This window comes from Monomorium pharaonis, chromosome 10 (assembly GCF_013373865.1).
Source record: "Monomorium pharaonis isolate MP-MQ-018 chromosome 10, ASM1337386v2, whole genome shotgun sequence".
Taxonomy (NCBI): Eukaryota; Metazoa; Arthropoda; class Insecta; order Hymenoptera; family Formicidae; genus Monomorium; species Monomorium pharaonis.
In genome coordinates this window covers 17,137,805-17,161,301 of record NC_050476.1, presented here as the reverse complement: position 1 = coordinate 17,161,301, position 23,497 = coordinate 17,137,805, and the positions used below count along the sequence as shown (strand labels likewise).

Genomic DNA, 23,497 nt, shown 5'->3' with positions numbered 1-23,497 from the left:
AAATGGGTGGCCATATTACTACCTTTTCCTCTATATATTAGCATTTGCGCCGTGTTATCCGAACGCACTTTTTTGACAAAATTATTAATTATTATAATTAAATAAATTGTTATAAATATGTAATTAAATACAGAATTTGAAAAATTAAGAATTCAGCTTTCCAATAACAGCTTAATAACATAAAATAATTTTGAAAAAACTAAACTGTTGTAACCGTGCTCGCGAGCGACGGCTAACTTCGCCCCGTCGCGGCTCTGGTGCTGCCCAGGTGTCGGGACGACCGTTTCTCTCTCTCTCTCTCTCTCTCTCTCTCTCTCTCTCTCTCTTTTTTTTATTTTTTTTTAAAGAATGTACAACTGAGCGCTAGGTACCTTGAGCGTACCAATCTTCTCATAAGCCGTGGAAGATTTCTCTTACAATAAGAAAAATAAGCTGAAAAAACTGGTCAAGCGCTAGATTCAAACTAGTTTACCACGGTCAAATTAACGGGAATTTACACAGAGCGACTTTTGTTCATTTTTTAATAAACGTCTTAATTTGTTAGCGAATGATAAAAACGCTGATTTTTATTCGCTAACGTCTACAATGTTAAGGTCACGACGTCTATTAATCGCTACCATAAAATTGAACATCTTTAATTTTATCGCTGTTGTCAAACGAATGGTACTAGCGTAAAAAATCGCTCCGTCATAGCTAAGCGACGTTCAATGTTTGTTGTTAATGTGAATTTTTGACCGACAAAATTTACTCTGTGTTGAACTATTTACATGTTGATAAGCAAATGAAGTCGCTAGCATTCGTCATGACGTCACAGAATGATATAACTCGTGCCGCTATTGTCGAACGAAAAAAACTTTAATTTAATACAAACTAGTCGTGAATTCGTCATTTTTTATTTTGTAATTCTAATCTCACAATTGTAATTAATTTCAAATACGTCACGTCACAATACATATAAATAAATTAAAATTAATTATATATACATACATATACATATAACATATACACCAGGGAGTCTGCAAATTATCGGCATAGCGCTTGCATATAGGTAGAACAAACCAAACTGAGTAGAAAAGTCCTGTACCATTTTGCAATTGTCGCAATAGTTTACGAATTATTAATTAAAAATAGCCATGAATAGCTATTTTGCCCGGCCTACCGCCGAATATCGGCAAGCGCGCAACAACTTGTAAATAACTTCCTACCGACCCTATACGCGCGTATCACAAGGCGGTTTTATCTTGACTTGCGCTGTCACACACTTGCGGTATTCGCTTTGACTAGATAAATATGGACTGCCAGTGCCCTAATTTTCCCATTCATTCTGTACTGAGACCTGCTAACATCTCCGAGATTTAGTCTGCGCCCCATCGACCAAACAACGGGAAATATTATTTAAACACATCATAAAAAGCATTAACTAAAATAAAATATATTTTATATTCTATTACCAGTGTTCTTAATCAGATTGTATGTTTAAGACCGTAACCAATGAAATAATTATTGTAGTATATGAAAATAAACTAAAAAAAAAAAGATTTTAAATACAGACTCTAGCTATGAACATCAGTTTATAAGTAGTATATAACATAAATATTAATTATAGGCTTTAATAAAAATAAACTAATAAAATAGATGTAATGTAATGTCAGAAGAGATTTTGAAGAGGAATATCGGACGGTGATGGACGGGCAGGAGAGCTCTCGGGTTGCGTTTCGATATTTACTGTCAGTACTGAAAATCTACGGTATATGTGACATAAACTATAGATTTTCAGTACTGACAGTGAATATCGGAACGCAGCCTCCGTAATTCGTGATATTAAATTGTGAAAGCGGTGATGGAGGAGGCGACAATTGAATGGTGGAGGTTAAAGAAATGGACGTTCGGACATAGAAGGGAGGCAAGGAGAGGAGGATGGAGAGACAGGGGAAATATCAAAAGTTCGGAGTAAGTGGTCAGCGGATGAAAAAGCAGTTTTTGGAGGTGGAGACAGCGCGCATGAGCGATCGAAGACGGAAGAGGAGCAGAGAGGAAGAGCGTGAGATGGAGAAAGGCGCTAGAGGTGGAAAGAGTGAGCGGAGAAGTTAGCAGATAGCGCGACAGGAGACAGAAGAGGACAGGACAAGCGAGATTTCGATTCATTGATTTATAAGGCGAGAGGCAATGATTGGTGGTGAGCACGGTGCATGAAGAAGATTGATGAATCGGGAAACAGGAGGACGGAGATTGGGCGACAGGGGCAGGTAGATGGTAGTAAAAAGTAGGAACGGTGGTAGTGGATTTTAGGAACGCTTACGTTTTCAAAACGCGTGAAAGTGAGAGAGTGAAAAATAGTTTATGAGGAAAGAAATACGAAAAATGGAGGAGATAATGAAGGAGATAAGGGAGATAAAAAGAAGAGTGGAGGAGTTGGTAAAGATATGGAGGAGATGAGACGTGGAAGAAGAGAAAAGGAAGAAGGAGGTAAGGTTATGTCGGAGGCAGGAGGCAGATGGAAGGAGAAGGAGAGGAGGAGAATGGAAAGATGAGTCGGATGGAGGAGCTGTGGAAAGAAAAAAGAGCAAAAGCGGAGGCGGAGGAAGAGAAGAAAAGAAGAAGAAAGGAAAAAGAATGGAAAAGGACACAAGAAAAAGATAGAGACTACAGAGAGGTGCAAGATAGAGGGGAAGAGAGGGAGAGAGCCAGCGAGCCCAATAAGCACGGAGGTTGGAAAGAGAGGGGACAAGCGAGGAGCGGAACGGAAGGGCAGATGAGAGAGAGAAAAAGATAAGAGCAGAGAGCACGGAAGAGAAGATGGAGAAGGTGATGAAAGAGAGAAGAAAGATGGAGGAGCAAGTGGAAAATGAAGAGGGGAAAAAGAATGATGAAGGGCAATACGAGGAGAAAGGAAGCAAGAAGATGGAAGAATGGTGGAGTTTGGTTGAAAAAGAAAAAGAGGGCAAGTGGCAGAAAGAGCGGAGAAAGAAAAACAGAAAGAAGAAGGAAGCAGAGGAGAGAACCAGGAGAAAGGTGGAGGAGAGAGCGGAGAAGAGGAAGGAAGCAGTAGACAGGGAGAAGAGACGAAAGGAGAAAAAGAAGAGGAGGGAGAGGAGGTTAATCTGGAGAGAGGTTGAAGGGGAGGATGAGACAAAGAGAAAGTGCTACGTGGAGCGAGTGATAGAGAGAGTAGTAGGCAAGAAGGTTAGATTAAGGGGAGTGGAGGAAAGGAGGAAGAAGGCAGGAAAGTATGTAGTAATAACAGAGCTGAAAGAAGTAGAGGACAAAAAAGAGATCTTCTGGAAAAGGAGGGAGGTCGGGAGTATATGGGGAGTTTGAGTGGACGAAGATCTTAGCCTAGAAGAAAAAAGGTTGAGGTGGAGAATGGTAGAAGCAGCAAGAGTAAAAGAACAAGAAGAAGAAGAGTGGTTGTGACGAATAGAATATTGTGGACGGGAGGAGATAGAGGTGGGCAGGGGAGAAAGGAGGATGGAGGGAAGAAGAGAGTGAATGAGTGAAGAGTTTGGAAAAGGGGAAGAGAAAGAACAAGGGGGTAGGAGATTCAGAATAAGATGAAGGACAAAAGGGGAAGGGGGGAAAAGGAATTAGGAAAAAAGAATAGAAGAGAATGGATAGAAGAGAAAGAAAAGATAAATTGAACTTGACACTAACTTGAATTATTAATAAAAAAATAAGAAGAAATAAAAAAATGATCATTTTTCTACTTGGGTAGGTCGAAACTCGGACTTTACAAATTTGACTTTATTTGCACGCCCGAAAATCACCAGAAATGTAATTGCAACTAGATTCTAAATAATACGAACAAAAAAGAATTCATAGTAAGTTTGAAAATTTCAGTCCTTAATTTACTTTGTCTATTCTACGAGTATTTTGTAAAAATACTCTAAGTTCTAATTTATCAAATAATAAACGCGATGAGACCCACAAGAAGTTGACTATGTAAATCGAGAACTAAAAATTTGTCGTCCCAAAATCGCGGTATGTAAGTTATATTCTAAGATCGGTAACGATTGGGGTTGAAGGACTAGGAAAGTCGAGCAATAAGTCATTGATTTTTACAATTAAATGATCTATGCACATGATTTTACAAGTTTTATATAGTGTTACGTCCAGCGGACTTAACGTTTTTCCCTATCGCTGACCCTTCTAAGAAAAATAGATAAATAAGAGAAATTGTATTCTGACGGTTGATAATAGTAAGAATGTTTGCATAGGATCGCTCTTTTGTCACAAGTTTGTGAGAGATAGCGGTAATTTAAAATTTTATTCTTAAAGAACAAATAAATAAATCAAAAGTACAGCCATCAAACGAGGACTCTAATTTTCATCCATAAATAATTTCTAAAAACGACTGTCAGATATGATTCAATTCTTTCTAAAGGCTAAAGGAATGTTGAATTTAAAATAAGAAATATCGTAACAACTATTTTTATTACCGGACCGTGTTCAACAATGCCTTAGATCAGTACCTAAGTAAAGACAGAAAAAAAAGGGAAAATATCGAAACTTGAAAAGGAAAATATTTGAAATATATTAGACAAAGAATTTCCGGAACTATAAAATTTATTACTCAAGCAAAAACGCGGTTTGGGTTGAAATAACAACCGAAGGCGCAACTTTCTACAAATAGTTTACAGACAAATATAACAATAAATTCCTTTTTTTGTGTGTCATCTGTCTCTTAGATAAGAAAATGAAAATTGTAAACCTCCCACCTCTATACTCAAAAGTAATTCGGACGGAGACCAGGAAAGATGAGCCAGCGATTGGTCATCTAAGCAAGGAGTAACCTAAATGAATTTTCCAATAGACAAGCTCCAAATTTGGTGGCTTTGGAAGGGCCTACCAATCCAAAAATGAAACCGCCTACACCCCAACCCTTCCTTTCGGAAAACTTCCTATATAATCGCGATGCCAAAGACCGCGAGCAGCTCTTCTGCTTTTACCTTATATCGGGAAACCAGTGTGCGCTACAAGTCAGAAAATTCATCAAGTTATATTTACGGGTCGGAGTTCGTGCTGTATTTTTGCATCGAGTCTCGCTGAACATCCAGTGCCAAACATTAAGTGTTAACCATTTAATTCCGAACATTACCAAACGGAAGGTGAAGTGAGTGCACTTGGGCTTACCACTCTCCAGTCCCACCAGCCTTGAGTCTGACTTAGCCAGCAGAAAACCGTCCGCTAATTCCTGAAGCCAGGAATTTCACCCTCAGCCAGAACCGTCTCAACAAGTAGTAAGTCTCAACTTTTATTTTCGGGTAGTTTCCTTTCTTTGAACACAATTAGATTATTAGAATATACATATATATTGCAGTGGAAAATCAGTTTTTCCACAAGAAAAATCGTTAGAACGTAAGACGGTCCCGGCGCAAGAGAGCCGAAAAAATCAGGCGGGCTCGCGAAACACTCGACGCTGCCTACTCCGAGTATCTCGATTCCTTGAGAACTCCATCATCATCTTATCATCTTGAAGAACCCCTGTGTGATCCTCTAGAATTCCTGTCATCATACCACAACCCTGAGGAACCCTCATGCGATCCTCAGGATATCCCATCGTCACACCACAACCCTGAGGAACCCTCGAGTAATCCTCAGGATATCCAGTCACCATCCCATAACCTTGAGGAACCCTTGTGTGATCCTCAAAATATCCCGTCTCCTCCGCCCTCTCCTATTTATTCTCCGATTATTTCCCCAGAACCCAAAAATATTCCATCTCCACCTTCTCCTGCACCATCAATAGAAATAATAAACGAATTAGAACGAATCTCACCCCGGCCGCGTTTTTATCACTATGACAGTACTCAGACGTTAATAGAACTTCTAGAACAATTTCTATTAAAAATAGACCCCTCACTACAACATTACCGCGATTTCGCAATTAACCCGGACGCAATAGATCCGGAAATCCTATTAGATATCCTTTCTGCTCTCTCCCTCAGATCCAATCCCCGTCTTCACTCCCCATTATTATGATCCTTTTGCCGTTCCCACAGATTTTTTCTATACTTCTTTTTCTATACTTTTTCTATAACTTCTTCCCCCCATCCACCGTTATTCTAGAGGAGCTCACACAATAAAAAGTAATAAATAAGAAATAGAATATTTTTTAAAACATGACAAAGACCATCTTTCTTATCTCACTCCGAATCACATTTATGAATTTTGTATTTCATAATCAAATTTTAACAAAAAAATAAAAACCAACACATGTATATATTTATATTTATCCAGTATTAATCGAACCGACCACATGTCAAAGATATATAAATTGTATAAACTATAATGACTTCGACTTCAGCTCTATTTGTAATTTTAAAACTAGAATAAATATTGTTAATTTTTAACTAATGCCATTGTTTATTTAACAACCTCCCCTCATTCCGAACAAGGATAGCACCAGGTCCGATCCCGAGTTAAAGCGAATCAATTCGTTGACTCGAAACTTGGACCGACGGACGTACGATTTGAAACGGGTTATAGCGGGCCCTATTGGCACGTTGACCTACATTTTCGAGTCACAAACAGTACGTTCGACCTGAGGCACCTACCCTCTCTCTTGCGTGCCTTCGGGAATGGTAAGTCTCGTTACGTCCTTCCCTGCCTTAACCATTCTTCCCGAAATATCCTTCTCTCTAAATAAAAGAATTAAATCCTACAAGGTTGGACATAACAATTGTATTTTAAATGCTTATTTGTATTTTACAGAAGCGATCACGCAGTATGCGCTTTTAAAAATCCCTCATATCAATTGCCGGTTTTTCTCTATAGATCTTACTCGCAAGACGAATCTAACGTGTGTACTAAGCAGTGATCGTCAATTTATTTAACGCTGATTTAACTAATCTTGGAGAGGTTAGCGATTGATCTTTCTTATTCAATGTTACCGCACGCAACCGCTGACAGCATTAGCAACGTCAACCCTCCACTCTTTTTGTGTTAATTAGCAGTTGTTGTTAATTAATTGATTAATTTATTTATTGTATTATTATTATTAGGAATGATTTTTGAAAAGCGTGTCGTCACGTGGGTTGCAGTCAAAGGAGGCTCGTCTCTTTCGTGTTTTTACGCGAGAGAGATGAGCCTCCTCTTTACCGTTTATTGAATTATTAGTTATTTAGTTAATTAAACAATTTTGGCTACATCTGCGAGGACACAGGGTGATTGTAGCCTGAAAACCGGATTCGCAACTCGCAACGCAGCGGTTCCAAAGGCAGCGTGCCCGCGTTCGCTGTTGCTGAAAATTCGGCAAGCAAACACGCACTCGCCACTATTATGGCAAATTTACAACCAAACGTAACAGTTATAAAAATATCTGATTTAAAAATGAAACACTCATTTTTAAAAATATATTTAGTAAATAAGGAAAAATTTATGTTAATTATAAAATGTCATAATGGCTCAAAAATAGGGACCCGGGAACAAATCGGAATCAGTAACAATTGGTTCTCGTTCTTTTTTTTCCGATTTTGTGGTGCAATAGCTTTATGGGGACAATTCAACTCAACCTTCGTTTCCTCTACACACGTAGTTATTATAAAATATTATTATTAAATATTATTTACTAAGTAATATTAAACTGAAGATACCGAACCAAAACAAAAAAAATGGTAATTTAAAAGGTTTTTGGTTTCCTTTATTTGTAAAAAGATTGAAACCATTACACCGAAATTGAATCCGTACAGTTTTCAAATATTTTAGTAAACCGTAACTGAAACCAAACCATAATTTTATATTGGTCCAGATCCCTACTCAAAAGAATATCGGCTTTTTATTTTGAGACACATTTTGAACAATAATGGCAAGATCAGCTATAGAATTGTTCACTAGTAAAATCGAGATTTAATAAAAAATTACTAAAAACAAAATTTTTTTACTAGGGTACGAATAAAAGAGATATTTATATCGAAAAAAATGAAACTGGACTAACAGTGAAAACAGCCGAAACAGCTTAAGTGATGACCCTTTTCAAATTCTATAACTTTTATTTAAAACATGTTTTTTAATGTTTTGTTTTTAACATATTTCGACGGCTAAGTTAACATATTGGCTGTAAAAAACTGCTCAGTCACGAAGGTTTCCGGCTCAAAGCCGATAACTCGAATGTTGAGTCACGTGTATATATATATATATATATGTGTGTGTGTGTGTGTATGTATGTATGTATATATATATACACAATGCTTTACTGTGCTTCAGTTTTTGTAAGAGCAAGCTGCGTTTTATATTGACCTCTTGCTGGTTTGTGAATACGTATTTTATTTTTAACAAACATTTAACTGTAATATATTAATAATTGTGCAAAAAGAAGTATTGTTTGTTATTCACAATTTTTAAAAAATAAACTGGTAAATATGTACAATTAAAGCCTATACGTGAAATCAATTAAAAGGTAGTAGATATTATGTATGCTCCCTGAATCCAAAACTGTTGTTAGAATTAGGGGGTCGCTTATCTGTATTTGTCTAACTTTTAGTTTAACAATTATAAGAAAAATAACGTATACAGTTTTTATTTTTTATAATACTCTCTAAATTTGTTAGAGTGATAATTCATTCAAAAAATTGAGTGACTGATCCAAGCGCTCAAGTTAGAGTGACTTTTTATTTATTTGGAGTTAATTCTCTCACTTTTTGTTATAGAATAAATTTTTAACTCTGCAAAATGAAGTGAAACATGTGTACTTTATTATGTAGAGTATATTTTCACTCTATGTAGTAAATATTTTCACTCTACATAATATAGAATGGAATGTTTTCATGAAGAGTGAAAAACACATAAAATGCAAACGAGTGTGAAACACGTTCGCGCTTTTGCAATAAAGACCGAAACTACGGCAGAAGTCGGTTTGTTATCTCGCGACGTTAACGTGTTTCGTGTGTGTCAAGACAGTTATTGTGTGTTACTTAAAGACAAAAACTTAAACCATAAAACATTGTCTTAAAATTATAATCTATTCTGCTAAGGCCCTATGATATAAGTAAATCTTCTGAATCTGCACTCGTAACATAAAAGAGAAAAATTCACTCATAACATAAAAGAGAAAAATTTACTCGATGAAATAATGAAAACTTCATTTTCTCGTCGAGTAAATATTCACTTTGAAATGAGTAACACGTTTTATTCCAAAACAAACAAATATAAAGAGGTCGTTAATGCTAAGCAAAAATAATACAATAAACAAGTCAATATATCGAGCCACAAATTTTCCTAATACAATATAATTTATTAAATAAACATTATATTATAAATGCGACTAAAAGACAGCTATATTAAAAAATGTTAAATTTCAAAACCTTTCAACTATACTTACTTAGTTCTCTTCAGTCATAATACATTATCAATATATATGAACTAAAATATGAATAACGCAAACGACAATATAATTAAACAGTTAAAAAATGATGTCTATTGAACAACCATAAAACAATGCATATCATATCAAAATGTGTCATAACAAATAAAAATGTGAACCAATAAATAATACAATTAAATGAATAATAAAATGAAAAATAATAAAATTTTTCCGCAAATCAGTTTTCATATTGAAAGAACAGAATAGATAATCAATAAGTCTTAAACACAATATTAAAGCGAGCAACAAACACACAGAGTATTCGACAAAGCGTTAAAGACAAGTGTAACGTTCGGTAGTCAGAGCCAAAACATTTTACTCCATGTTCAGAGTTAAAACGATCACTTTTGTTAAAAGTAGATTTTCATTATCGAGAAGTTGCAGTATTTTCATTATCGCTTGATGTGAAAATCAACTCATTTGGAGTGATATTTCACTGTAAGAAATTTAGAAAATAATACATGCCACCAATAACAATAATATAATAAACAAAAATTGACGATTAAACATCGTTAAATATTATTAGTCTTTTTCCAGAATAAATATATTGCTCAGTTATTCTCGATACATTCTGTAAAGGAAGAATATAATTCTTTACATTCTTACAATTAGAATATATAAAGAAAAGCAGAATGAAGGCTTTCGTGCTTATTATATGTTCGCTAATCGTAAGTACAAAGCGAAAACATACTATAATCTTTTAAGTACATTGATTACAAATATATTAAATTGAAATTGTCTAAATATACTTACCACAAATATATTTATACTGATATATAGTTATGTGAAGAATACGGTTAAAATATAAAATGCGTTTATATTTATTAATACATTTATGTATATTGTATTATGTACCTTATTATTATTATTATTATTAAATATAAACGCATATGTAGTACGTAAAACATTTTATATTTTAACCGTATTCTTTACATAACTATAATCAGTATTTTATTAATTACAGGCACACACAAAAAAGTGGTTGGTCCGGCGGACTAGACTAATCAATCCTTATGTATTTTGATCCGCTGAATCCGAATCTAAGGTCAGAATTGCAAAGTTAGCTCGTATTTCCTAACCTCAAAAAAATTTTTGTTTAATGTTGGTCCGGCGGACCAGACTAGTCAATCCTTATGTATTTTGATCTGCTAAATCCAAATCCAAGGTCAGAATTGCTGAATTGATTTATTTTTTCCTAACCTCAAAAAAATTTCTTTTTATTGTTGGTCCAGCGGACCAGACTAGTCTATTTTTATGTATTTTGAGCCGCCCAGATAGCCACAAATGTATGGATGAGCACAAATTGTTCTCATGTTGCTAATAAAGATATTAGCATCTTGCTGCGCATTTACGTCGTCCCTTGTGTTGTTATTTACTAGCATTCGACACTAATCTTAAGTAATGCTAGCATAATGTTTGAAACGTGCAAAGAATTTTATTTCCGACATCGAACCCAGTGAACACATTTTATAGCGGCAATGTAACATGGAAGTTACATGTAATTTAACATTGTTATTCTTGTGATATGTAGATGCTATATGACATGGAAATAACCTGTTACGTAATATTTATTATACGCAAGTGATATAGCTGTTATACATCGTTTTGGTGTTACAGTTATTCAACAAAAATTGTATAATCGTAACATAACACGTTCGTATCAATGTTATTACGGAACGATGCGTCGTAGTTGACTCAGAAATCAGACAACATTATAACATTCTGTAAGTTACGTGTAATTTCAGAGTAACGTAACCTGTTATATTCGGTTACACTGCTGTTACACTGCTACTATATTACTGTGTTCACTGGGAATGTTAGCAAACAACAGCACAAGGGACGACATAAATGCGTAGCAAGATGTTAATATTTTCATTATATCATACTGGCTATCTGGACGGTGAATCCAAATTCAAGATCAGAATTGCTGAATTGGCTCATTTTTTGCTAACTTCAAAAAAACACCTTGTAAAAGCAGTGTGGGTCACAAATAAACAAAATTTTGTTTCAGCAACATTGCAATAACACGTTACGTTTAAACTGTGTGACCTTTTCCATATCGTTCCAGAGACGTTTATGTAATATCGTCACAACCAAAAATGTCCTCACGCATTTATTCTTTATATGTAACGTTTTATTTGTAACGTTTGCGAAATGTTTATAAAACATATATAAAACTTCACTAAAAAGTTCAATCGCAACGTTTCATTTGCAACGTTTGTGAAACGTTTGATAAACTTATGTAAACCGTTATTATAAAGTTCGTGCACAACGTTCCACATGTAACGTTTTTTAAACTTTGATTTTAAACTTACATACAGTGTCGGGTTATTGCCAAAACTAGAAATAACTCGATCCATTTGTTTATTATTTAAGTTAAACAAACATTTTTTTTGAGGTTAGGAAAAAATAAGCCAATTCAACAATTCTGACCTTGGATTTCAATTCAGCGGGTCAAAATACATAAGGATTGATTAGTCTGGTCCGCCGGACCAACATTTAAAAAAAATTTTTTGAGGTTAGAAAATACGAGCTAACTTTGCAATTCTGATCTTAGATTCGGATTCAGCGGGTCAAAATACATAAGGATCGAATAGTCTAGTCCGCCGGACCAATTACCTTTTTTTGTGTGTGCCTGTGTTACTTGTCATAGACAAGATATTACGCACAACAAATTACATATTATTTAAATTAAAGTATCTATACTTTTTATATGAATATAATAAGTTTCCTCAATTTGTTTGCGCAGACGGTCGTTTATGCAGCTGATATTAAACTTAAAACTGTTACTTCAGTCTTAAAAAAATGTGTAAACCCGGAAAATTTGCCAGAGGATAAAATTGATGTAGGTGAGTACCAAATATTAAGATAAAACATTAAATATTAAATTACAAGAAATAGTTTTATTTAATCAAGAAAATTAAAAAAGAATAATAAATTATATTTCTCTGAATCGAGTTATATTAATTGAATCAGTTATTTAGTATAATAACTATATTTTTATTCTTAGCATTTTTTAATTAAAAAAATTAAATCATCAAATTTATTTCATTAAAAAAAATTTAATATTAAAATTACTGCATGTAGTATAATATAAAGCATGTAGTATAATATAAAGCAGAAAAAATTGTTTTACATTGCATACTACATGTCAATGTTTTATCAAATTACAATAAATAAATTTATTTTTATAAGTATTTAAAGATATATATAAAATAATCAATAATTTATTTAATCGGCAGACAACGAATCAATAATTCTTTAACTGTTTTTCTATAATAATACACTAGCGCAAAAAAACGGGACAAACATTTTGACCGAATTTTTAGGCAATCTTCAAAGTGATGCAACTTTGCGAAAAATCATACAAATTACATGTACCTTTTTTTAATTAAAGAGCAAAGACTACTTTGAGAATCCCTAGGCGAAAGTTTAATTTGTTAAGTGTAAACCTTTTGTATCGCATGAAAACCAAACATGTTTTTTTTTTTATTGAAAAAAGTAAAAGTTTGTTATCATTTTTCACAAGTTTCTCGTTAAAATCTTGCTAATATTAAACCAGATTCTTAAAGTTTATTCTTTTCTAAGCAATTTAAAAAAAATGTCGATACGATGTTTTTTGTTGATTGCACATAAGTTTGAATTTGCACTGCATTTTAGGGCATTTTAGCGAATAAATACGGTATTTTTTGAATATCATGAATTTTGAGTATCAATATGATATTGCACATTGATTTTATTTATATTTAACTCAATTATACCGCCGTCATCAGAGTGATCCGATGTGCACCACGTGGAGATTGACGGTCGGATTTTGCACATCATGTGACTCTGAAATTCATCGGTGGAAGTTTGAACTTACTGATCTAAATATAACGGATAGCTGACGCGCCAAATTTATTGAAGTCAACAGCATGTTTACCATTTTAGCAGTCTACTCAGATAATACATAAATATACACATACTCATACATAAAAAATAAAAATTCAAATTTTATTTAAAAAATCGGCTCTTTTCAGGGCCACATGATGTGCAAAATCCGACCGTCAATCTCCACACGTGGTGCACGTCGGGTCACTCTGATGACGGCGGTATGATTGAGTTAAACACGAATAAAATCAATGTGCAATATCATATTGATACTCAAAATTCATGATATTCAAAAAATACTAAATTTGTTCGCTAAAATACCCTAAAATGCAGTGCAAATTTTAGACTCATGTGCAATCAACAAAAAACATCGTATCAACATGTTTTTTGCTCAGAAAAAAACGAACTTTAAGAATCTGGATTAACCCTCTGCCTACATACCTAATTTTCCCCCGATTCCTACACACAGGGGTTACGCTAACCTCAAAATTTCATTAACTTATAATCTCCAAATGTATTTAATCAATTTTAACTTTTTTTTTTAATCGAAAGGAAAAAATCTGAAAATTATGATGGTCCTGGCTGAAAATTCGAAGATATTAAAAGAAAAGAGATTTTTTGAAAAGAATGAAGAAGGAACAAAAATTTTTTGTAAAAATTTGCTTTTTATTTAAACGTCCGTATTTATTTAAAAAAAAAGATAAAGTAATTAAAATGATGATCAATGGAAAGAAACAGAGTTGTATTTTAAGAATCTATCGTCAGTTTTTTTATTCTGTTCAAAAAATATATTTATTTCGTAATGTATGAATTTAGTAAAAAATGGATGCAGTTCAAACACAATAGTAAAAGAAAATAGTAATATTTATTTAAAAACATAATTATTGTTCGCGCGTGCGTAGGGTAAACGCGATCGCACGTAGGGAAATGCCGGGATCCGTCCCGATAGAGACGCGAAGTGAGTGGTCAGGAATGCGGGAGGTTCACGGGAGGTGATAGGAATAAAGAGGAGGCGTTGGTGTCACTCACACTGAATTATTTATTCAAAACCGAACATTCGAAGCGAGGGGCGAACCGTATCTTTACAATGTGTCGGATATCTTGATACGTCCTGATATTGCGCTGCCTAATCGACGCGGAAATCTTGCAGAGCCACGAGATCGAGGCCCTCGCGAATCCGGAAATCTTGCGCGCAATCCGACGGAGATCTTGTACGCGAGGCAGAAGACGGTCGCGGGAAAGATACGGTCACCTGCGCACGGACGTAATACACTCACAACATTCACGCGGTTATGAAAATTAAGAAATGCTTGGCAGGAGCGGATGAATTAATAACTCAATCGCACTATCACGGCGCGAATGATAGGGAAAAGCGAAAGTGAATCCCCGCAGCTAGGATCGGCGGAAGACGGGAGAGATCTGCTGGATGATCTGATTTAGGTGCCGGGCTGCGAGAGACTGAAGAATTATGCATCGTAAAACAATTACGATCGGAGGCGAGAAAAGGGGCGGTAGGGAACCGATTTCGAGACTTATTTGGGCATGGATTTGGACGTGCCCTTTTTTGGGCTTGTTTATTTGCATAGTTACCAAGATGCATAGTTACCGGCTTTGCGAGCAAACGAAAATCGCGCGCGTGAGGAGCTAGTGACAGCGCCGCGCGACCTGGTGCATCGAAGAAATGAACTAGAAGGCGCTCGATGGCTGTCAGGAGCTCTCACTACTCGCGGATAAAACAGAGCAAATAAAAGGGAATGTTAAAATGCTAACGTAACTGTTATAGTCTTGAACAATTATTAATACACAAATAATTATTAATATAAAAAAATTTTTATTATTAAATTTTTATTAGTAAAAACACAGAAAAAAAATTTTTTTTATTAAAGTCAACGTTTAGTGCATACGGGATCTACTGAGCCCCCAATCTAATTTCCGTGTAGCTTTCATGAAAGTCGAAGCTTAACCGACACTCACCAACCGCTCCACTGTAAAGAAGGTATGTCCAACTAATACTACGTGGCGTCATAGGCATTTATTTCGCCTACAGAGGCGTAGTATACTTTTTCAAAAAATGCTTGGGGTACCAGACGACCCCCAAGCTTTAAGGGTTAACAAAATAAATGCAAAATTGAGGTTTTTGGCAAATAACTTTTTAATTAAACATGTTTTTAATTAATGCCACTAATCAAAAGAGCAGGAACATTTATGTAAAAATTCACATAAAAAAAATTTTATAAACATTTGTTCATAAAGTTTATTTTTAAAACCATAATTAAAAAACCTAGAATTTTTTAGACATCTTGCCATTTCGCCATTCTGTTTATAACAAAATTTTTTTAAACAAATTACAAAAATCGACTTTTAAAAAAATTAATAGCGCCATTTAATTGCGTAGCAAAAATTATATGGAAATGATATATTACATTAACAAAAATGTTTTGGTAACTATTCAGTTTAGGGGAGGCATCTCCGATGACCTTGATCTTGATGTATGTTATCAAGGTCACTCTCCTGAATAATCTTCGAAAGATTTTAGCCGTCGCTCGTGATTCGTTAAAAAGTTATTAACAAAAAAAATTTCATAAATACGACACATAATTTTTCAGTATAGAAATACATCACATGGTTTTGCAACTTTACACGCGTAGCGAGGTCTATCCCTCCCCCCTACTTACAAAGCGAAACGACGTCCACGCCTGTACTTTACCACCAGGGTTTGCGACTTTAGGTTTAAAATTGTGGCCAAATAACGAATTAAATATATTTGGGTTAGGTTAGGTTAGGTTAGATTAGGTTAGGAGAAAATACGGGCAGGGGGTGCAGCACGGTTTTGCCCCTCCCCCGCCCACATTTTCTCTGCACCACACTTTGCAGTAGACGTTCAATATTTTGAGTATGTATGTACATACTCTTGTACTTAATTTTTAAAATATATGTATGTATTTTATATCATTTAACAATATATAGAATGCGTGTGATTTGCATGTTTGCGAATCCATACGCAAAGTGTGGTGCAAAGAACGTGTGGGCGGGGGAGGGCGGAGCCGTGCATCCCTCCCCGTATTTTTTCCTAACCTAACCTAACCCAAACATTTTTAATTCGTTATTTGGCCATAATTTTAAATCTAAAAGTCGCAAACCCTTGTGGTAAAGTACAGGCGTGGACGTCGTTTCATTCTGTAAGCAGGGAAAGATAGACCTCGCTATGCGTGGAAAGTCGCAAAACCATGTGATGTACTTTTATACTGAATAATTATGTGTCGTATTTATAAAACTTTTTTTGTTAATAACTTTTTAACAAATCACGAGCGACGGCTAAAATCTTTCGAAGGTCACTCAGGAGGGTGACCTTGATAACATATGTCAAGATGAAGGTCATCGGAGCTGCCTCCCCTAAACTGAATAATTATCAATGTTTTTTAATTTGCTGTGGTAATGTTATAAACAATTTATCTGTCTTTGTATACGTTATTGCTCATGGATAGACTAGCGCGGGAAAAATAACTATGGGAAGCTTTATTTTATCAAAAAAACATTTTAAGCGTAAAAAAATTTTTGATTTTTTTAAAACAAAATTTGTTTAAACTAATTTTAAAAATTCTTTTAGGTTTAAAATGTTCTTTTGACCCAAAGTAAAACTTCCGATAGTTACTTTTCCCGTGCTGGTCTAGTCATGGTCAATAACGAGTACAGACAGATAAATTGTTTATAACATTTTTGTCAATATAATACATTATTTCAATCTAAATTTTGTCGTACAATTAAATGGCGCTATTAATTTTTCTTAAAAAGTTGATTTTTATAATTTGTTTAAAAAAATTTGTTTACGCCTAAATATTTTTTTTATCTAAAGTGAAAGTTCCAATAGTCATTTTTCCAATCCTATAAATGTTTATAAATATTTATAAACGTGTATAAAGAATTATACAGTATGTTGTTATATTTATTTAAACTATAATTACCTTCCCAGGTAGCAAGCCCACGTCATTTTGACGTCACAAAATGGTCATATCTGGTCATATGTCGTCAAAATGACAATTTTTTTACATGACCTAAAATTGACGTCATGATGACGTCATTTCGAAGTCATATTTCAGTCTTGATCTGACGATTATTTTCCCAGACAGCACGCATCCAAAATCGGGACATAAAAACGTCACTAAGACGTATTTTAGACACGGTCTAAAGCGGTGTCTATACAATAAGATTTAAGGCGTAAGGCATAAGCATATTATATAAACATATTATATTCAACTTTAAGAGAACTTTTTTAAGAAAACATTTAGATATCTTGGAAATGTCAAAATGATCAAATTTGATTGATGATTCAAATTAACCATTTGAACGCTTCAAAGTATCAGTGCTAAATAGATCGCAATTTCCATTAAATTATTAAAGTTATGGAAAAAGTTAAATTTAACAATGAAATTAATAAGTAAATAAGTTAATGCTATTTATTTTTAATATGTTTTGCAAAATTTAATTGCTTTTATAAAAAATAATATAATTGCGTCAGTTTACAACATATAGGTATATGTAGACAATAACAAGTACCCATATCAATGATTCAAACTGGCGTAGCAGATAGAGTACAAGGTTCGTAATCGTAAGGTCCCGGGTTCAAAACCTACCAGCAGGAAGTAAGAATAAAATAAAATAATATAATTTAAATTTAATTAATTAATAAAAATTTGTCCCAAATTTAGTATGTACTGTTGATAAAAATAATTTTAAAAAAATTAAATTTTTATTTTATTTTTTATCTTTAGTTGCAGTTGAAAGATATCCGATTTAAGAAATCTTTTAGATATTAGTTGCATGATATCTTTCTGTTCTCAAAAAACGACGCATGGGTTAACATTCTGACATTATATGTTATCTTTTAGAAGTATCTTTATGTTATCATTTTCAGAAATAGGATATCTTTTACAGATCTTTTTGACAATATATTGTTCACGTCATTCCATGACGTCAAAATACGGTACATTTTATGACGTCAGGAATTTGTAACATTCGACCGTCATTTTAATGTCATAAGGGCGTCATTTCGTGAATAGTTAGTAAATGACCATTTTGGGACGGCAAAATGACGTGAGCTTGCTACCTGGGTTGTATAATTACAAAAAAGATTTTATGATTTAATTGGTAAGAAAACATGATTTTTACACTTGCAACCGCACATTTGGCGTCCGCAATTTCGAATTTAAAAGAAATAATATCAAATTTGTTCTTAGCGATCCCAAAAACATAAAAATACATATTTTCAACGCTAAATTTTAATAATTTCTCAAGATATTGAAATATTTACATAAAAGTATAAAAACACTTTTTTCAAAATTTTTCAACAATTTTTAAAAAGCGCACATTCTTTAATTTTGATTCTAATATCAATTAAATAATCTAAAAGATTTTATTTAAATTTATGCTGCATTGAATTATTCCGCGGTTTTTGATGTTTTCTGTCTAAAGACATTCCACTATCAGCGGTCCATTTTACATGTCGATAAACGAATTCTTTTAACAAAAGTTATGCGATTAATCGGCAAAACAGGCCTCCAGTATTCCTTTCCAACTCTAATTAAGAAATCTATTAAAAAATTTATAACAGAAATTTAAAATGAAAAGCTACATTATTAGCTAAATTATTATTAAGTCGAAAGAAGTCTCGCATTATAATTTCGAGTTTTCGAGTCGTCCCGAATACTTTAATCGATACGTTTCTAGAATAACTGCATTTTTCTAAAAATTTAATTACTAATGTAAGCATATAGAATAATGGACAAAAAACTACGTTAAAAAATGAATTCTTAATGAGCAAATAATACCGAAATTTAAATACGTTTTATTTATGAATTTAATTATAAAAAGTCATACGCATTTAAAATTATATTTATAAATTTGTAACCCTGTTTTATGTTACAGAAGAGGTTAAAAAACGTTCTGATATTCTTCCTTGTTTATTTAAAAATTTGGGCATGGTGAGTACTTATATAAAATAAAAATTATATAAAAATAGAAACACACAAACACATATGTAAATGGAACTATTAAACTTTTTAATTAGTAAAATTTTACTTATTTCTATTATAACAATTTATTATAATATAATTCTATAATATATATTTTCTTATAATTAACCTAAAAAAGAAAATTTAATTTAAAATTAATTTAAAAAGCGTAATTTGTAAATTAAATAGGAAGAAAGGGAGATAAAACAATAAATTTAAGTGTATTTAAATGAGAGAAAAACTTCAGAAATATATAAAAATTTGAATAAATACTTATATAAATTTAGTAACTTAAAGTTAAACAACAATTAAAATTTTCAGTTTTAAAATCTAACTGTTTAATAACAGAACAACGTTATATGATTATTATTTGTAGATTGACGAAAATGGTGCACTGATGGATGAAAAGGTTCTTGAATTTTGTGAAACTGTTGTAAAAAACATTGACGGTTCTTGCGATAAGATAGCCGCTAAATGCTTTGAGGAAGGTAATCGACGTATATTTTTTAAATAAATATTTATTTACTATTAAATATACAAAAAAATTGTATACATTTTTCAATCAAATCTGAAATAATTTTTTGTTTCGCTTAATTATAAATTATAGAAAATCAAAGTTTAAAATCCGACAGCGAGAAAACCCAAGCTAAACTGAACTGTATAAGGACATCTGACACCAATTTCTCATTCAATTTATTATTCTTAACGGTATACATAATAAGACCAAAACTAGATAGTAAATAATATAAAAGAAAATTTTGTTACATAAAGATTTGTCGAAAGTATCAATGCAGTTGATAATTTATTTTATGCCAATTTAAAAAGTGAAATAATTCGATTTTGTTATAGTTCTATATTATGTTTACAATTAGCACTTAAAATTAATATGTTAACAATAAAATATAGTGCACAACGTTATCTACTTTTTTACAGATTATTTTCATAAAATTCTAATTTTTATATTAATTGACAATCGCAGCAACATTTAACTGATACACAATCTAACTGATAAATACATCACATACACACAATATAATTCTACATCACACAGTATTTTATTTATCTCATCAACACTATTATAAAATTGATCAGAGAGTAACATATCTCACAGGGAAAGGCTCGGAACTGTCCCCCTCCGATCTTAATGAGCTTCTAATATGTTGTTTTCTATATAGACAAAAATAAGAGACACTTATTTTTTTATAAGTGCCCATACGCACTTTTAGAGAGTGAAACATCCTTTATAAAAAAATCAGATTTTCTATTTCGGGGCAAATATCTCCGGAACAAGAAAGAAAAAAATTGGTAAAATAAAAGTTGAAGGGCTTTAGAAGTACTACAAAACAGTAACAAAAAAAATTTTTTTGACGTTTTAATTTTTAAAAATACCTCTACTACTTAACAAATTTTTTCGAAATTTTGAAATTTTTTTATAACCAAATAAAAGGTTAATTTTTTACAAAGTCAACGGTATATGAAGTTATGTTTTGACAAACCATTTTTCAGAAATTATTAAAAACCTCTCGATATATATACATTATGCCCGTTATCGTGCTCAATTTTTCACGCGTTCCGTTCGCAACTTTCCGATAGAAAATGACGATGCCAATTAATTTTGAAGGACATAATATGCAATTTATAATCTCGCACAGACATCGCTAGACAACTATTGAATCAAAATACAAAGGTTCAATGTGAATTGCAAACGGTCAAAGACTAATCCAAGAATGATGATACATCGAACATGTACTATATTTGAAATGTGTATGCAGGCTAATCCCAATCGACTTCCCTAAACCGAAATATTTCGTATATACATATATATATATATACATATATATATATATATATGTATGTATATTATTTGTCATAAATTTTGACAAATAATATAACAATAACTAAATAAGTATTTTTTTATTATAATGAACATATAATAACGCGTTTAATAAAAGATTTGTAAAAAAAATGTAAAAAAATACATTACTTTTATATAAAATTAGGAAATGTTAATTCAATAATGTACTGCAATAAATATGGGAAAATTTTATACATAATTTAAACATGTATAGTAACAATAAGAGAGTTTGTCACTTATAATAATAATATACCAAATTCTCTATTTTTGTGAGTATATTTTTAAATTAACATTTCTTATATTTCAAAAAATCCTTTATTATCCTTTTTTACATTAAAAAGAAATTTCTTTTTGCACTATAAAAGAAATTATAATAAATTTAAAAAAGTTATCTTGATAAAGTGTTCCATTAAAATAAAATTTAAAAATAATTTTAAATTTAATGAAAATTCTTATAGAACTTAAAATGAATTTTATATACATTACAAAAGGGACTCAGAATTGGTGACATACAAAAGAACTTTTTTTGAACTCTTAAGAATCCTTTTGGTGCAGAAATTGGTTAGAAAAGACTTCTTTTCAAAATTTGGTTGTTCAAAAAGAATTCTTTTCGAATTTATTGTGCTATCTGGTTGATATTTTCTATTATTTAGAATAAAAATAATGTAATAGAAATATTTTCTAAATTTTAGAAAGTATTACTTGTTGTAAATAAGTATTATTGATTTTTAATAAAATACGTTATGGGTACTATTGGAATGAATATTTATTTGAGTTAAGCATTTTTTTGTCAGTGTATGTAATATGCAAAAATATGAGGTCCCACTCTAACAATAAATATCTCGTCAGTGGCTACGCACACGCAGCTTATCATTTTGAATGAATATCACTTCATCCTTGTTAATCAAATATTAAAGAAGAATAAATGATGCTTACAAGCGTTGCAAGCGCCAAAGAGAAAAATATAGTCTTTATATCGCGATTGTTTAACTAATTAGAACATAGGAATCTTTTCTCCGATTGGTCAATAGAATGTTTTCAACACTTGTAGAGAACCAAACAAGTACAGTCTGCGTATATAAGTAATGCTTAGAGATACTATAACAGAGATTCGCCAATGCGTTAACGATTTCTGATTGGCTCCCGTCACTTGGGGTATAACCGGAAGTATGAGAGAGAAAGATAGATATAACTGACAGAGAAAGCCTAGCCGACCTAATCTGTCACCTGTCAAAAGAAAACAGAGTGTCTACGTGTCTACCAAATAGAATATAAAATCAGAGAGAAACCTGAGGTTGCACATATTTTTCTACGAGTCTAAATACAATGCTTAAATTATATTTATAATACATAATGTGTATATAAACATAATATGTATTTATATATAATAATATATAATTTCTTAATAATCAATTTATATTACTTAACCTTACATGGGAAAATTAATAAAATATGCCTAAACCTTTTTTTTAAATATATTGTGTTTTAATATTTATTTTGTTCACGATTATTAAATATAACTACAAATAAAAAAATATATTGTATTCTTGCATTTACAATCAAAATAAACCGCCATCGAAAACGTCATATCCGATATCCGGTTTTACCCCCAAGACGGCACATTGGCGAATCTCTGTTATAGGTCGGTATTCATAGTCGAATCTTATTTTAAGATCGTCTCAAGTAATGTCTTAAGATGCTAATACGGCTCTGTGATTGGTTGATGGAATCTTAAGACTGTACTTAAGATAATCTTAAATATAAGAATCGACTATGAATACCGTCCATAGTATCTCTAGTAATGCTAATAAAATCTAGTAATAAAATTTAGTAACATCGAAAAAGAAAATGGTCAATGATGCATCGATTAATCGAAAATGAAAGAATCGAGTAAGAAATCGATTTTGAAATAAAAAAAGCATCGATGTTTGATTGATCGAGTAGTTTTTGCCCATCCTTAAAAAGAACGTCACGCGACGTTGATTCCTCAGTTAAGTCGAGCCTTTGTTCGAAACTTTGTTCTGATCAGCATATCTATCTGCTGCATCGTCACAGTACGTTTGAGTCGGAATCGACAATGGACTCCGATCGCCGACGTAAGCATTCGATTAATCTTTATTCACGTTACATGTTATTTCACGCGTCATTCCTGTTTCTGCAGAGAGTACGCATAGTACAACTGATAAACGTGTCTCTTGTTCCGCTTCGACATCTCAGCAGGACAAACGTGTCTCAAGTTCCGCTTCGACATCTCAGCGGGACAAGAAACACGCGGACCATTCCTCTCATCGCTCCAACAAGTCCAATATCGAGTACTACGGGGGGAGCGACGATCCTTACGAGATCAATACCGACTACTATCTTCCGCAGTATATGGTCGACAAGATGCACGCGAGTAGGAGGATG

General features: G+C 32.7%; 2 protein-coding genes across 3 annotated transcripts; both read left to right on the top strand.

Annotated features, from left to right (window-relative positions):
- Positions 1 to 168: 168 nt before the first annotated feature.
- Positions 169 to 8,351, top strand: LOC105831700 (vicilin-like seed storage protein At2g18540). Its single transcript, XM_036292590.1, has 2 exons — positions 169 to 2,748; positions 2,784 to 8,351. The coding sequence occupies exons 1-2, from the start codon at positions 2,495 to 2,497 to the stop codon at positions 3,316 to 3,318; spliced, it is 789 nt and encodes a 262-aa protein (XP_036148483.1). The 5' UTR covers positions 169 to 2,494; the 3' UTR covers positions 3,319 to 8,351.
- Positions 8,213 to 20,154, top strand: LOC118647604. 2 transcript variants are annotated; one of them, XM_036292804.1, is made up of 6 exons: positions 8,213 to 8,351; positions 9,896 to 10,026; positions 12,108 to 12,207; positions 19,151 to 19,206; positions 19,613 to 19,724; positions 19,844 to 20,154. In XM_036292804.1, exons 2-6 carry the CDS (start codon positions 9,991 to 9,993, stop codon positions 19,978 to 19,980), a joined length of 441 nt encoding a protein of 146 aa, XP_036148697.1. In that variant the 5' UTR covers positions 8,213 to 8,351; positions 9,896 to 9,990; the 3' UTR covers positions 19,981 to 20,154. The 2 variants fall into 2 exon arrangements, with proteins under 2 accessions (XP_036148697.1, XP_036148698.1); XM_036292805.1 differs by lacking the exon at positions 8,213 to 8,351 and having other exon boundaries at positions 9,885 to 10,026.
- Positions 20,155 to 23,497: the final 3,343 nt, after the last annotated feature.

Coding starts and splice junctions, on each gene's coding strand:
- LOC105831700 (XM_036292590.1), top strand. CDS start 2,495: ATGGAAGGAGAAGGAGAGGAGGAGAATGGAAAGATGAGTCGGATGGAG. Junction 2,749..2,783: donor GCGAGGAGCGGAACGGAAGG/GCAGATGAGAGA, acceptor AAGAGCAGAGAG/CACGGAAGAGAAGATGGAGA.
- LOC118647604 (XM_036292804.1), top strand. CDS start 9,991: ATGAAGGCTTTCGTGCTTATTATATGTTCGCTAATC. Junction 12,208..19,150: donor AGAGGATAAAATTGATGTAG/GTGAGTACCAAA, acceptor TTTATGTTACAG/AAGAGGTTAAAAAACGTTCT. Junction 19,207..19,612: donor TATTTAAAAATTTGGGCATG/GTGAGTACTTAT, acceptor TATTATTTGTAG/ATTGACGAAAATGGTGCACT.